This window comes from Ranitomeya variabilis, chromosome 3, assembly GCF_051348905.1.
Source record: "Ranitomeya variabilis isolate aRanVar5 chromosome 3, aRanVar5.hap1, whole genome shotgun sequence".
Lineage (NCBI taxonomy): Eukaryota > Metazoa > Chordata > Amphibia > Anura > Dendrobatidae > Ranitomeya > Ranitomeya variabilis.
The window spans coordinates 72,542,617-72,558,703 of NC_135234.1; the positions used below are offsets into that span (position 1 = coordinate 72,542,617).

At 50.5% G+C, this 16,087-nt stretch overlaps 1 protein-coding gene across 1 annotated transcript in view; it reads right to left on the reverse strand.

Annotated features, from left to right (window-relative positions):
• TOMM70 (translocase of outer mitochondrial membrane 70) overlaps window positions 1-13,236 on the reverse strand; it is a 58,561-nt gene extending 45,325 nt beyond the window's left edge. Inside the window, exon 1 of the mRNA XM_077294152.1 lies at window positions 12,861-13,236. Coding sequence (XP_077150267.1) covers window positions 12,861-13,088 — 228 coding nt within the window. The 5' untranslated portion in view covers window positions 13,089-13,236. The remainder of the gene's footprint in view (window positions 1-12,860) is intronic.
• Window positions 13,237-16,087: the final 2,851 nt, after the last annotated feature.

The following is a 16,087-nucleotide window of genomic DNA, read 5'->3' on the forward strand; positions in this document are numbered from 1 at the left end:
ATATGCTGCCTGGGGCCCCTGTGCTCTGCCTGGGGCCCCTGTGCTCTGCCTGGGGCCCCATGTTCTGCCTGGGGCCACTGTGCTCTGCCTGGGGCCCCATAGGCTGCCTGGGGCCCCTGTGCTCTGCCTGGGGCCCCATATGCTGCCTGGGGCCCCTGTGCTCTGCCTGGGGCCACTGTGCTCTGCCTGGGGCCCCTGTGCTCTGCCTGGGGCCCCATATGCTGCCTGGGGCCCCTATGCTCTACCTGGGGCCCCTGTGCTCTGCCTGGGGCCCCATGTTCTGCCTGGGGCCCCTGTGCTCTGCCTGGGGCCCCATAAGCTGCCCGGGGCCCCTGTGCTCTGCCTGGGGCCCCATATGCTGCCTGGGGCCCCTGTGCTCTGCCTGGGGCCCCTGTGCTCTGCCTGGGGCCCCATATGCTGCCTGGGGCCCCTGTGCTCTGCCTGGGGCCCCATATGCTGCCTGGGGCCCCTGTGCTCTGCCTGGGTGTAGGACACTGGTGACGTCACTTATCTCCGGACATTATCTCCGGACATTAGCTCCGGACAAAGCCACGGAAGTTGGCACAAATTGCAGGAAGTAGTATTCTAGGCAATTATATATTAGATGGGCATTTCCTGAAGGAAATACATGGTGCTTGAACAGCGCTACCAGCTTTACAGCAGCACTTTTCACACATGGGACTGGGGGGCGCGCTTACTTTTGCACCCGGGGCCGGGGGCGCGCTTACTTTTGCACCCGGGGGCGCGCTTACTTTTGCACCCGGGGGCGCGCTTACTTTTGCACCCGGGGGCGCACTTACATTTGGTGGGCGGGGACCCTCGGCCTCCGATGTGGTGGGCGGGGCCAGGCCCCTCGGCCTCCGATGTGGTGGGCGGGGCCCCTCGGCCTCCGATGTGGTGGGCGGGGCCCCTCGGCCTCCGATGTGGTGGGCGGGGCCCCTCGGCCTCCGATGTGGTGGGCGGGGCCCCTCGGCCTCCGATGTGGTGGGCGGGGCCCCTCGGCCTCCGATGTGGTGGGCGGGGCCCCTCGGCCTCCGATGTGGTGGGCGGGGCCCCTCGGCCTCCGATGTGGTGGGCGGGGCCCCTCGGCCTCCGATGTGGTGGGCGGGGCCCCTCGGCCTCCGATGTGGTGGGCGGGGCCCCTCGGCCTCCGATGTGGTGTGTGCTCTGCCTGGGGCCCCTCGGCCTCCGATGTGGTGTGTGCTCTGCCTGGGGCCCCTGTGCTCTGCCTGGGGCCCCTGTGCTCTGCCTGGGGCCCCTGTGCTCTGCCTGGGGCCCCTGTGCTCTGCCTGGGGCCCCTGTGCTCTGCCTGGGGCCCCTGTGCTCTGCCTGGGGCCCCTGTGCTCTGCCTGGGGCCCCTGTGCTCTGCCTGGGGCCCCTGTGCTCTGCCTGGGGCCCCTGTGCTCTGCCTGGGGCCCCTGTGCTCTGCCTGGGGCCCCTGTGCTCTGCCTGGGGCCCCATGTTCTGCCTGGGGCCACTGTGCTCTGCCTGGGTGTAGGACACTGGTGACGTCACTTAGCTCCGGACATTAGCTCCGGACATTAGCTCCGGACATTAGCTCCGGACAAAGCCACGGAAGTTGGCACAAATTGCAGGAAGTAGTATTCTAGGCAATTATATATTAGATAAGACACAGACTCCTTTATTGAATCTTAATTAAACCAAAGTCACTGAACGCCTAATCCACAGAAGCCAACATCTCCCGCAACAAAAATAAAATAATAAACCACAATATTCCTCACCTGTCCGCAGAGAAGATAATCCATAATGTCCCACGACGATCGTGTTTACTTTGAGAGCAGTCACTGATGTGACTGCTCTCAAAGACAGCCAGCGATACACTGACAGGAGGCAATCTCTCCTGCAGTGTATCACTGAGCTGCCATGGTAAAGTTCTCACGCAGCGGTGCCGTGAGAGCAACGGAGCTGATCAGCTGATGAACTCCGGTGAACTCTCTCATGGCAGCTCAGCGATACACTGTGTGAGTGACTACCTCCTGTCAGTGTATCGCTGGCGGACAGATAGAGTGGTCACATCTCCCGATGTGACGGTTCTACATGTGATATCGCCATGGGACACTCGGGATAACGGGGACTACGGCGAACAGGCAAGTATACGTAGGTTTCTCATTTTACATTTGTTCTAGGAGATAATGTCATCGGGGATTTGCTGTTAGGCGAGTATAATGGGTGTTTTATTTGAATATGTATGTAATTATTTAACTTTACACAGCGAATCACAATCTCCGCTCTGGGGTCACTAACATCTGACAGCATGACCCCGCAGCGCTCTGACTGACGGTCTTAACGGCGGTAGAGTTACTGCCGATAAGAACCACCTTGCCGGTGTTTCCCGTACTCACACAGATGACCGCGTGGGAAACACCATAGGAAGTACATATAAAACGCAAACAAAAACTCAGCAAATCCGCAAACATTTTATACCTGCGTTTTTACTGCGGATTTGACAGACTCGGTTGAGGTAAATGGGTGAAAAATGCTGCAGAAACGCACAAAGAATTGACATGTTGAAGAAGAAAATGCACTGCAAATACTGAAAGGAAATTTACTGACCATGTACACAACACTTAGGGATTGTCATTGAATTAGCTCGCATAAGGATTCCACAGCGGTTTTGGCCCATTTACGAGCGGAAAACTGCCGCAAAAAACGTGTCAAAACACACTGTGTGCACATATAGCCTTAGAGAAAACTGGGAACTGTAATAAAAAATGTATTTTTTAGTCCCTATATGATCACTTACGCTATATATTGCAGTATATAGAGTAAATCGCAGTTTCCTATGAAGCTCAGCTTGCAACAGAGCTTCACAGGAGTACAATGATGGCAGTGACAGGGGGCCCTTTAGCATGCCCCCAGAAAGAATATTAACCCATTGGCTCCCTGAAATCACGTCGCAGGGGCTATGGGAGCTGGTGCAAGCTCCATTTGTATGTGATTCTGCATTAAAAAGAGTTAAAAACGAATTTGTGCCTCTGGTCCGTGAGACAGGGTATGTCCTATTCTCTTCTGTTTTGAGCAGGGCTGTGGGGTCGGTAAGGTTCTCCTCATCTACAGGTCCTTCTCAAAAAATTAGCATATAGTGTTAAATTTCATTATTTACCATAATGTAATGATTACAATTAAACTTTCATATATTATAGATTCATTATCCACCAACTGAAATTTGTCAGGTCTTTTATTGTTTTAATACTGATGATTTTGGCATACAACTCCTGATAACCCAAAAAACCTGTCTCAATAAATTAGCATATTTCACCCGACCAATCAAATAAAAGTGTTTTTTAATACCAAACAAAAAAACCATCAAATAATAATGTTCAGTTATGCACTCAATACTTGGTCGGGAATCCTTTGGCAGAAATGACTGCTTCAATGCGGCGTGGCATGGAGGCAATCAGCCTGTGACACTGCTGAGATGTTATGGAGGCCCAGGATGCTTCAATAGCGGCCTTAAGCTCATCCAGAGTGTTGGGTCTTGCGTCTCTCAACTTTCTCTTCACAATATCCCACAGATTCTCTATGGGGTTCAGGTCAGGAGAGTTGGCAGGCCAATTGAGCACAGTAATACTATGGTCAGTAAACCATTTACCAGTGGTTTTGGCACTGTGAGCAGGTGCCAGGTCGTGCTGAAAAATGAAATCTTCATCTCCATAAAGCATTTCAGCCGATGGAAGCATGAAGTGCTCCAAAATCTCCTGATAGCTAGCTGCATTGACCTTGCCCTTGATGAAAAACAGTGGACCAACACCAGCAGCTGACATGGCACCCCACACCATCACTGACTGTGGGTACTTGACACTGGACTTCAGGCATTTTGGCATTTCCTTCTCCCCAGTCTTCCTCCAGACTCTGGCACCTTGATTTCCGAATGACATGCAAAATTTGCTTTCATCAGAAAAAAGTACTTGGGACCACTTAGCAACAGTCCAGTGCTGCTTCTCTGTAGCCCAGGTCAGGCGCTTCTACCGCTGTTTATGGTTCAAAAGTGGCTTTACCTGGGGAATGCGGCACCTGTAGCCCATTTCCTGCACACGCCTGTGCACGGTGGCTCTGGATGTTTCCACACCAGACTCAGTCCACTGCTTCCTCAGGTTCCGGTCACCTCTTCTCGTTGTACAGCGTTTTCTGCCACATTGTTTCCTTCCAACAGACTTACCATTGAGGTGCCTTGATACAGCACTCTGGGAACAGCCGCCTATTTGTTGAGAAATTTCTTTCTGGGTCTTACCCTCTTGCTTGAGGGTGTCAATGATGGCCTTCTTGACATCTGTCAGGTCGCTAGTCTTAAGGCCCCGTCTCACATAGCGAGATCGCTAGCGAGATTGCTGCTGAGTCACAAGTTTTGTGACGCAACAGCGACCTCCATAGCGATCTCGCTATGTGTGACACGTACCAGTGATCAGGCCCCTGCTGCGAGATCGCTGGTCGTGTCGGAATGGCCTGGACCTTTTTTTGGTCGTTGAGGCCCCGCTGACATCGCTGAATCGGTGTGTGTGACACCGATCCAGCGATGTCTTCACTGGTAACCAGGGTAAACATCGGGTTACTAAGCGCAGGGCCGCGCTTAGTAACCCGATGTTTACCCTGGTTACCAGCGTAAATGTAAAAAAAAACAAATACATACATACTCGCCTTCTGATGTCCGTCAGGTCCCTTGCCGTCTGCTTCCTGCTCTCACTGACTGCCGGCCGTACAGTGAGAGCGCAGCACAGCAGTGACGTCACCGCTGCGCTCTGCTCTCACTGTACGGCCGGATCTCAGTCAGAGCAGGAAGCAGACGGCAAGGGACCTGGACACCGAAAGGCGAGTATGTACTGTTTGTTTTTTTTGGTAACCAGGGTAAACATCGGGTTACTAAGCGCGGCCCTGCGCTTAGTAACCCGATGTTTACCCTGGTTACCCGGGTGCTGCAGGGGGACTTCGGCATCGTTGAAGACAGTTTCAACGATGCCAAAGTCGTTCCCCTGATCGTTGGTCGCTGGAGAGAGCTGTCTGTGTGACAGCTCCCCAGCGACCACACAGCGACTTACCAACGATCACGGCCAGGTCATATCGCTGGTCGTGATCGTTGGTAAATCGCTTAGTGAGACGGGGCCTTTACCCATGATGGGGGTTTTGAGTAATGAACCAGGCAGGGAGTTTTTAAAAGCCTCAGGTATCTTTTGCATGTGTTTAGAGTTAATTAGTTGATTCAGAAGATTAGGGTAATAGGTCATTTAGAGAACCTTTTCTTGATATGCTAATTTATTGAGACAGGTTTTTTGGGTTATCAGGAGTTGTATGCCAAAATCATCAGTATTAAAACAATAAAAGACCTGACAAATTTCAGTTGGTGGATAATGAATCTATAGTATATGAAAGTTTAATTGTAATCATTACATTATGGTAAATAATGAAATTTAACACTATATGCTAATTTTTTGAGAAGGACCTGTATATGCTGAGCTTCACCACAGAACACCAAGATTTACACTATATGCGGCAATACTGTGGTACTGCCATGTATAGTATGAGCAATCAGACAATTGCAGGTTCAAGTCCCCTAAGGGGACTAACAATCCCTTTCTTACAGGTGATGTAATTATTTCTGATATCGGGTCCCTGACTTTGATGCTCCGAACAGCTCGTCCATGCTGTGAAAGTGGGGAGCCGATGGGAAGCCATGACAGGCATTGGTGCTGCTGAAGACCTCCGTACTTGTCATTACGATACTCCTGTGAAATTCAGACTGTAGCTGGCATTTATAGGAGATCGTGATGTTTGCTATACGTAGCCGTGCTGAAGTACTATGTATAATACAATCAATCACAGCTTCAAGTCCCCTAAGCAGGAGCTGTGGAGTCGGAGCCCATTTTGGTGGAGTCGGTGTCAAGGAAATTGAGAAGTGGAGTCGGAGTTGTAGGTTTGGCTTACCGACTCCACAGCCCTGCTCCTAAGGGGACTACTAGATACAGTGGGGAAAAAAAGGGTTTTATAAAAATGTTGGAAGAAAAAAATAAGTTTTAATCACCCATTTTGCCCCATTAAAAATAATTTCCCCCACACACACACACTGTGGTATCACCGTGTTCGTAAAAATCTGATCTATAAAATACATTAATCCGACTGGTAAAACGCACATTGAGAAAACTGAAAAAGTTACGGGTCTCAGAAAATAGTAAATCAAGAAAGTTATTTTTGTTTTCTTCAAATATCTGAAATTTTCAGGAAAAAAAAACTATACACGTTTGGCATCTGCATAATTGTAATATCAGGAAGAGAAGATGCGTCATGGTGCAGCCGTCTGTACAGAGAGGGGAAAAATCCGGCTCCTTGTACACAATGGAGTTTGCCCTCTCCGGAAGGAACGAAAGCAGCTGCTCGGTACGGACATCACTAAGCACAGGAGGTCACAGCCATTAGCTTGGATCCCAAGCCCCCTGCACGGTGTGCCGCCATATGTGGCTCAGTCCCATCATCTAGAGGAGGCTTCTCACCAGGAGGTGATAGAACAGTTTGGGCTCATTCACATGACTGTATGTTCGGACTGAGTGCTGTCCATTAAAAAAAAAAAAAAAAAAAAAAAAAAAACTAACAGCACTCGGACCAATGTTTCTCAATGGGGCAGTGCAGTGGAACTTTTTTTTTATTTTTTTACAATGACTAAATCGGTGTGAAAAAACATATGGCGGCATGCACTAGTTTCTTCCATAAAGCGGATGACACATTTAAGTCATTGGGTGAACAAAGCAAACAAAATTGCATGCCGCACGGAGCCACAATACAGCATCTGACTGTTACGGATACTTTGCAATTCTGTGACATAGAAAACTGTAAATGGTTAATAGCTGCTGCTTTTTATGTTATAATTTTTAAAATGGATGCACTGATGGTAAAGACAGAGAAACATCCAAAAACAGATACAATTCGGACCCAACACAATGATGATTAACGGCCCAATTTTCTCATACGCAAACCACCCCCAAAAAACCTGGACGTCTGAATGTGGCCTTAGTGTGAACAGGGCGACGCCTGGGAGTTTATCACCATTAAAAACGGATGGAAAGGAGAATGCGAAAATAAACCCCACAATCAGCAGCTGACATTACTCCCAACGTCAGACTGGTCACCAGCTTGGACAGCAAATGTCAGGTACCATTTTACAGCCACCAGAATATTCTGTTCCCCATTCAGCCATTTCATTAGTTTAAGCGCCCATGGAGACATTTGCAGGACAGTGCTGGGGCGCACTTGGGGGCCGCACTGCAGAACCATTGAAATGCATATATCAGTGTGTGGTAAGTAACTGCATTCTCCCTGCGGAGCACATGTCAAACTGTTGGCCCACAGTATATCTGGGCCTTGACGCAGGGCAGGTCTCCCTAGGTGCTGACAGTTGAAAGCAATGATGGAGGAGGGAGTGTCAGCTGACACTCCATCTCCCATCATTCCCCCTCTGCGTCTGAGCAGCGGGTGCGATAACGTCATTACGACGCGTCCGCTGTACCGAATCCACCTTGTTCACTCATTGGATTGAATCAGCACTGTGAGGGTCCATGAGGCAGCTAAGCCGGGGACCAGGCACTTATCTCCCCCGATGAATCGAGCTTCTTGAGGAAACACATTGGAAGAGAACAAGGAGGACTATCTAACCAGACATGGAAACATGGTCTCCCTAGCATATGAGGATCTCGTTAATGGAGCTACTTAGGATTGTCTGATGACACTTTGGCCAGTTTGTCCCTAGTCTTCATTATACAGCATTGTGTATTTTTTGGGCTTGACGATGGCTAAAATGCACTTTTTGAATTGGTGATCGTAATGAATGTTAATATTATATTCCCTACTAGGGTACTTTTAATAAGTTAAGTTTTCATGGAATCCTAGAGTGTTAGAGTTGGAAGGGTCCTCCAGGGTCACCGTGTCCAATCCCCTGCTAAATGCAGTATTCACTAAACCATCTCAGACAGATGTCTGTCCAGCCTCTGCCTCTGTTTGAAGACTTCAATTGAAGCAGAACTCACCAGCTCTCGTAGCAGCCTGTTCCACTCATTGATAATCCTCAGTGACTAAAGGTACCTTCACACGAAGCGACGCTGCAGCGATAGCGACAACGATGCCGATCGCTGCAGCGTCGCTGTTTGATCGCTGGAGAGCTGTCACACAGACCGCTCTCCAGCGACCAACGATGCCGAGGTCCCCGGGTAACCAGGGTAAACATCGGGTTGCTAAGCGCAGGGCCGCGCTTAGTAACCCGATGTTTACCCTGGTTACCAGCGTAAAAGTAAAAAAAACAAACAGTACATGCTCACCTGCGCGTCCCCCAGCGTCTGCTTCCTGACACTGACTGAGCTCCGGCCCTAACAGCACAGCGGTGACGTCACCGCTGTGCTTTCACTTTCACTTTAGGGCCGGCGCTCAGTAAGTGTCAGGAAGCAGACGGCAGGGGACGCGCAGGTGAGCATGTACTGTTTGTTTTTTTTACTTTTACGCTGGTAACCAGGGTAAACATCAGGTTACTAAGCGCGGCCCTGCGCTTAGCAACCCGATGTTTACCCTGGTTACCCGGGGACCTCGGCATCGTTGGTCGCTGGAGAGCGGTCTGTGTGACAGCTCTCCAGCGATCAAACAGCGACGCTGCAGCGATCGGCATCGTTGTCGCTATCGCTGCAGCGTCGCTTCGTGTGAAGGTACCTTTAGTCAGTGAGGATTATCAATGAGTGGAACAGGCTGCTACGAGAGCTGGTGAGTTCTGCTTCAATTGAAGTCTTCAAACAGAGGCAGAGGCTGGACAGACATCTGTCTGAGATGGTTTACCCTGGTTACCAGCGTAAACGGAAAAAAACACCGTACATACTCACCCGTCGGTGTCCTTCAGGTCCCTTGCAGTCTGCTTCCTGCTCTGAGTGCCGGCCGGAAAGTGAGAGCAGATCACAGCGGTGCTGCGCTCTGCGCCTCTCACTGTACGGCTGCACTCAGAGCAGGAAGCAGACGGCAAGGGACCTGAAGGACACCGACGGGTGAGTATGTACGGTTTGTTTTTTTACGTTTACGCTGGTAACCAGGGTAAACACTGGGTTACTAAGCGCGGCCCTGCGCTTGGTAACCCGATGTTTACCCTGGTTAACAGTGTAAAACATCGCTGGTATTGTTGCTTTTGCTTTCAAACACAACGATACACGGCGATCGGACGACCAAATAAAGTTCTGGACTTTATTCAGCGACCAGCGACATCACAGCAGGATCCTGATCGCTGCTGCGTGTCAAACTAAACGATATCGCTAGCCAGGACGCTGCAACGTCACGGATCGCTAGCGATATCGTTACAAAGTCGTTTCGTGTGAAGGTACCTTTAAGGTTTTTTCTATTATCTAATCTGTATCTTCTCCCTTTCAGTGTAATTCCATTGCTTCTCGTGTTTCCATATGCAAATGAGAATTGCCAATAGATGCTACTGTGCAAGCGCCATTTTCCTGAATTTTTTTTTCCCTAACCCCACAACAGTATATACATTATGTAAAATGGAGGGGGGGGGGGAGAATCACTGAAGGATCAGTGACCTGTCATAAGCCCATACAGATGGATATGCACGGTGGCTCAGTGGTTATCACTGCAGCCTTGCAGCGCTGGAGTCCTGGGTTCAAATCCCAAGGACAACATCTGCAAAGAGTTTGTATGTTCTCCCCGTGTTTGCATGGTTTCCTCCGGGTTCTCCGGTTTCCTCCCACATTCCAACGACATAATGATAGGGAATTTAGATTGTGAGCACCAATGGGGACAGTGATGATAATGTGTGCAAACTCTAAAGCGCTGCGAATTATGTTAGCGCTATATAAAGATTATTATGGTAATATTATATGTAAGCAAAGACCCCCCACAGGCCGCCCCGGAGCACGAGCAGATCATTAACTGAAAACTACAAATACAGATTAAACAACAACCACAAGACGGATTCAATCCCCAGGTATCATTGTAATCAGTATAATGGTGCCGACCTGACACTGTGTGTAGGTTACTGTGCACAATCCTGCTGACAGGTTCCCTTTAAGGCCTCTTTCACATTTCCATCGGTACGGGGCCGTCGCAAACCGTCGGCCCGATGTACCAACGGACGTTGTGCAAAATTGTGCACAACGTGGGCAGCGGATGCAGTTTTCCGACGCATCCGCTGCCCATTCTGAAGTCCGGGGAGGAAGGGGCGGAATTCCGGCCTCGCATGCGCGTTCGGAAATGGCAGATCCGACGGACGAAAAAACGTTCCCTTGACACTGTGTGTAGGTTACTGTGCACAATCCTGCTGACAGGTTCCCTTTAAGGCCTCTTTCACATTTCCATCGGTACGGGGCCGTCGCAAACCGTCGGCCCGATGTACCAACGGACGTTGTGCAAAATTGTGCACAACGTGGGCAGCGGATGCAGTTTTCCGACGCATCCGCTGCCCATTCTGAAGTCCGGGGAGGAAGGGGCGGAATTCCGGCCTCGCATGCGCGTTCGGAAATGGCAGATCCGACGGACGAAAAAACGTTCCCTTGAACGTTTTTTCGTCACAACGGTCTGCAAAAACACGACATCCATTGCACGACCGATGCAACGTGTGGCCATCCCGTCGCAATCTGTCGTCAATACAAGTCTATGGCAAAAAAACGCATCCTGCGGGCACATTTGCAGGATCCGTTTTTTTTACCAAAACGACGGGTTGCGACGGATGGCAAAAAAACGGAAGTGTGAAAGAGGCCTAAGTTGTTGGTTTTTTTTGCAAGCTAAGCATTTCCAAATCCTCTAACCGTTCCTCATAGGACACAGTTTGCAGTCCGCTCGCCATCCTCGTAGCTCTTCTCTGAACTTGCTCCAGTTTTATACCGGTTTTTGAGGGATCTAGCACAAGACATTTACCAGAAGTCATGTAACATCAAGTACGGCAGCAGAACCTGTACCTGATGGCGCCTCTCACCTCCTGACATGTGTTTGTTGGTAGAACAAACCTTGAGATGTTCTTTGAACTCTGCAATGAACCGTTCCTCCATCATCCCTCCTGGAAATGAATGATTACACTGAGAAGTTGATGGTCCCACTCCCTTTGTCATTAGGACGAGTCCTTACACAGCAAGACTGAGAAGTGTGTAGGACACGTTCTATTCACAAGGGGAGCGGTGGTGCCGGCTTATACAGTCAGTCTTCAGATACGGAGAATAAGAACATGTAGTAATACAGCTGTGCCAGGATAGGTGACGCTCCTGTGTGAAGCCTGAGAACATCATCCATGGTGGACTCTGTTCCATCTCTTTCCTTTTAGATTATCAGAGCAGGGTCGGCTCTATAATAAATGTGGACCATCATGTATCATGTAGGGATCATACAAGAAGCCACGGCTGAGTGTGAACACATCCTTACTGGACTGGAGACATCTATAATCTTTACCTGGCAGCACGTACAGCACATAGCGGGCCGGCATGGTGCACCCGACAACTAGCGAACCTGACAACTGGCACCTGGTTATGACACCAGGTAGGAGCAGCTGGGAGAATATACAAGACAGGACAGCAGGCGCTCAGGTCTATAAGAAATATTAGTACACAGCCCTGGAAATCACCCCATCCACCATGTCTGCTAAGAAAGACCTATCACTGATAGATTTGTGGAGTTCTGACCCGAGACCCCCTCTGCCCCCCGTTTTAATGGAACAACGGTGTGCTCCTTTCATTCTCCATGAGACTGCTGGAGACCGCAGAGCACTAGACTGAACTCCCATTTATAGGGTTACTGCCAAGATTGGAAGTCACATGCCAACTGTAGGACCTGGTATAATGTAAGAATCGCTGAGGGTCAGACCCCCAGTCACCCAAAATTACAGGCACTGACGAATAGAGAGGGGGTAAAGCATTACCCATTAATTCACATTAAGACTGCTGAAATAGCAGAGTGCAGCCCCTGATGCCCAGAGGTCCCATACACCATGAATAGAGAGCGCTCAACCTCTGCCATATTCAAGACAGAGCCCTGTTTTTGGATCCCTGGTGTCCGCAGCGAGCAGTGACCCTTTCCCTGGTCCTGTCCCAGCGCTTCGACCCCAAGTGGTAAGTAAGCTGCTCCATTATCTCATCCCAGCGTCCGGACCACCAGCGAGCAGCGAGCCATCCCTTCTTACTATTCCACAGGTCAACCCCCAGCGATCAATAAGCCAGCCCCCCTCTCTCTGGGGTGGGGGCTCCGCATTACAGCCTCCTCTCTCTCTGGGGGGGTGCCGCCCCTTACAGCCCCCTCTCTCTGGGGGGGCCTCTCCCTTACAGCCCCCTCTCTCTTTCTGGGGGGGGCTCCCCCTTACAACCCCCCTCTCTCTCTGGGGGGGCCTCCCCCTTACAGCCCCCTCTCTCTCTGGGGGGGCTCCCCCTTACAACCCCCCTCTCTCTCTGGGGGGGCCTCCCCCTTACAGCCCCTCTCTCTCTCTGGGGGGGCTCCCCCTTACAACCCCCCTCTCTCTCTCTGGGGGGGCCTCCCCCTTACAGCCCCCCTCTCTCTCTCTGGGGGGGCCTCCCCCTTACAGCCCCCCTCTCTCTGGGGGGGCCTCCCCCTTACAGCCCCTCTCTCTCTCTCTGGGGGGGCCTCCCCCTTACAGCCCCCCTCTCTCTGGGGGGGCCTCCCCCTTACAGCCCCTCTCTCTCTCTGGGGGGGGGGGCCTCCCCCTTACAGCCCCCTCTCTCTCTGGGGGGCTCCATCTTACAGCCCCTCTCTGCACGTCCCATTACCGCACACTGGCAGCAGCTTACTATGGCTGACTCACGGTGACATTGCCATGTGCGGCACGCACGCCCTCTGCTGGCGGGGCACACACACATACACCCGGCCTCTCCCATCCTCACCATCTCGGGGTTGACACCGGCCTCCTGACTGGCGCTGCTCCCGCTGGGCACGGGGCTCGCCCTTCCCTCCGGTGTTCTCCGCTGGCTGTCTCTCTTGCCTGACCTGTGCCTGTTCCATAGATACACCGCACCGGCTCCCAAGAGCAGCGGGGCCCCCACGGCTAGGGCCAGCTTCCAGTGCGGGATCCCGGGTCCGCCTTGCGGTTCCACGGGTTTGGACGCCGCCATGATTAATCTGTCCCTACAGTTGCGGACACGGGGAAAAGACAGGGAGGCGGAATAGCGGAAACACGGTGCATCCTGGGAGCCGGCAGGTGGGGGGATCACTTCCGGGAGCGCTCACCGTGGTCAGGGCGCGCCCTCTGCTGGCTGTGTGGCGGCACTGCATTGCTCTGGTGCCGGGACATCACACGGTCACTCCCAGAGGCGCCGGCCCCGGGGTAGCTGGGCCCTGGGGTCACACAGTCCTCAGGACCACTCTTCGCTGACATGGTTTCCTTCCTGCCTTACAAGGGACATCACTTTTTTGAATTATCGGTGGCTATAGAGCTGTATGGGGGCTGGAGTGTTATTGGGGAAGATGTAGGGATTTACCATTTGGGGGTCACGTAAGGCCGGACTGGGACACCAGCCCACACACTATAACACCCATGCCCCCCATCAGGGAGATTTGCTATAGTTTGTGCCCCTCACTACTCTCGTTCGGCTACGTTCACATTTGTGGATCTGTGCGCAGCGTATCATCTGCCTATGCAAACACGTTTTCTATCCACATCAGCTTACGCATGACGGCAAAAAAAACACACGTGTGCAGGGCCGGACTGGGACTAAAATTCAGCCCTGGCATTTGAAGTTACACAGGCCCACTTGTCACATGGTGACTGTATAATATCTTTGTACACTTGTAGGCAGGGCCGGTTTTAGGCAAAGTGGGGCCCTAGGCAAAGTTTAAAATGGGTCCCCAAATGCCAACATATTGCACATCACACAGAAGCCTTTCTGTTGTATTTACGTGCGCTGAGTTCAGGCCGCTAAACGAGTTTGATCGACAATACTGAAGTTGTTCAACGCTTGTTTCCCGGCCTCTTTCCACCAGCTGAGGAATAATGATGAGACAGAACGATCACTAATAGATCACTAACAGATCACCATACAGTATCATGTTTTCAGCAGCACATCTACAGTTTACACTGGCAATGTGCTGCTGACAACAAGGCTTTTTGTTCCAGCAAAAACAATCCGAATATGCAGCATTTTACTTGTTTAGTAAAATACACCCCATAGTCCTCCATATATTATAATGTGCTCCATAGTCCTCCATATAGTATAATACACTCCCTATAGTCCTCCATATATTAAAATACACTGCTCAGTCCTCCACATAGTATAATACACTCCTCATAGTCCTCCATATAGCATAATACAATCCTCATAGTCCTCCATATAGCATAATACAATCCTCATAGTGCTCCATATAGTATAATGCACCGCCACAGTCATCCATGTAGTACAATTCACTTCCCATAGTATAATGCACCCCATAGTTCTTCATATAGTATAACGTATTCCCCATAGTCCTCGATACAGTATAATGCAGCCACCCCAGAGTATAATGCAGCCACCCCAGAGTATAATGCAGCCACCCCAGAGTATAATGCAGCCACCCCAGAGTATAATACAGCCACCCCACAGAGTATAATGCAGCCACCCCAGACTATGTAACCCCCATAGAATATAATACAGCCCACCTCCCCATAATATATAATGTAGCCCCCCATAGAATATAATGCAGCCCCCCATAGTATATAACGCAGCCTCCCCCATAGAATATAATATACCCCCACAACAGTATATAACACAGCCACATAGTACATAACATGGCCTCCCCCATAGAATATAATATACTCCCCATAGTATATAGCAAAGCCCGCATATTATATAGCACAAACCGCATAGTATACAGCACAGCCTGCATACTATAGCACAGCTCGCGTAGTAGATAACACAGCCCACACAGCAGTATTCAGCACAGACCACACAGTAGTATACAGCACAGACCACACAGTAGTATACAGCACAGCCCACGTAGAAGTATACAGCACAGTCCACACAGTAGTATACAGCACAGCCCACAGAGTAATATATACAGCACAGCCCACAAAGTAATATATACAGCACAGCCCACAAAGTAATATATACAGCACAGCCCACAGAGAACTATATACAGCACAGCCCACAGAGAACTATATACAGCACAGCCCACAGAGAACTATATAAAGCACAGCCCAGAGTACTATATACAGCACAGCCCAGAGTACTATATACAGCACAGCCCAGAGTACTATATAAAGCACAGCCCAGAGAGTACTATATACAGCACAGCCCAGAGAGTACTATATACAGCACAGCCCAGAGAGTACTATATACAGCACAGCCCAGAGAGTACTATATACAGCACAGCCCACAGAGTACTATATACAGCACAGCCCACAGAGTACTATACACAGCACAGCCCACAGAGTACTATATACAGCACAGCCCACAGAGTACTATATACAGCACAGCCCACAGAGTACTATATACAGCACAGCCCACAGAGTACTATATACAGCACAGCCCACAGAGTACTATATACAGCACAGCCCACAGAGTACTATATACAGCACAGCCCACAGAGTACTATATACAGCACAGCCCACAGAGAACTATATATAGCACAGAGCACACAGTAGTATACAGCACAGAGCACAGCCCACAGAGAGCTATATACAGCCCACAGCAGTATACAGCACAGAGCACAGCCCACAGAGAACTATATACAGCCCACAGTAGTATACAGCACAGAGCACAGCCCACAGAGAACTATATATAGCACAGAGCACACAGTAGTATACAGCACAGAGCACAGCCCACAGAGAGCTATATACAGCCCACAGCAGTATACAGCACAGAGCACAGCCCACAGAGAACTATATACAGCCCACAGCAGTATACAGCACAGAGCACAGCCCACAGAGAACTATATACAGCCCACAGCAGTATACAGCACAGAGCACAGCCCACAGAGAACTATATACAGCCCACATCTCTTCTCTTCCTCCCCTCACCTCCTCCAGAGCACAGCCCACAGAGAACTATATACAGCCCACAGCAGTATACAGCACAGAGCACAGCCCACAGAGAACTATATACAGCCCACAGCAGTATACAGCACAGAGCACAGCCCA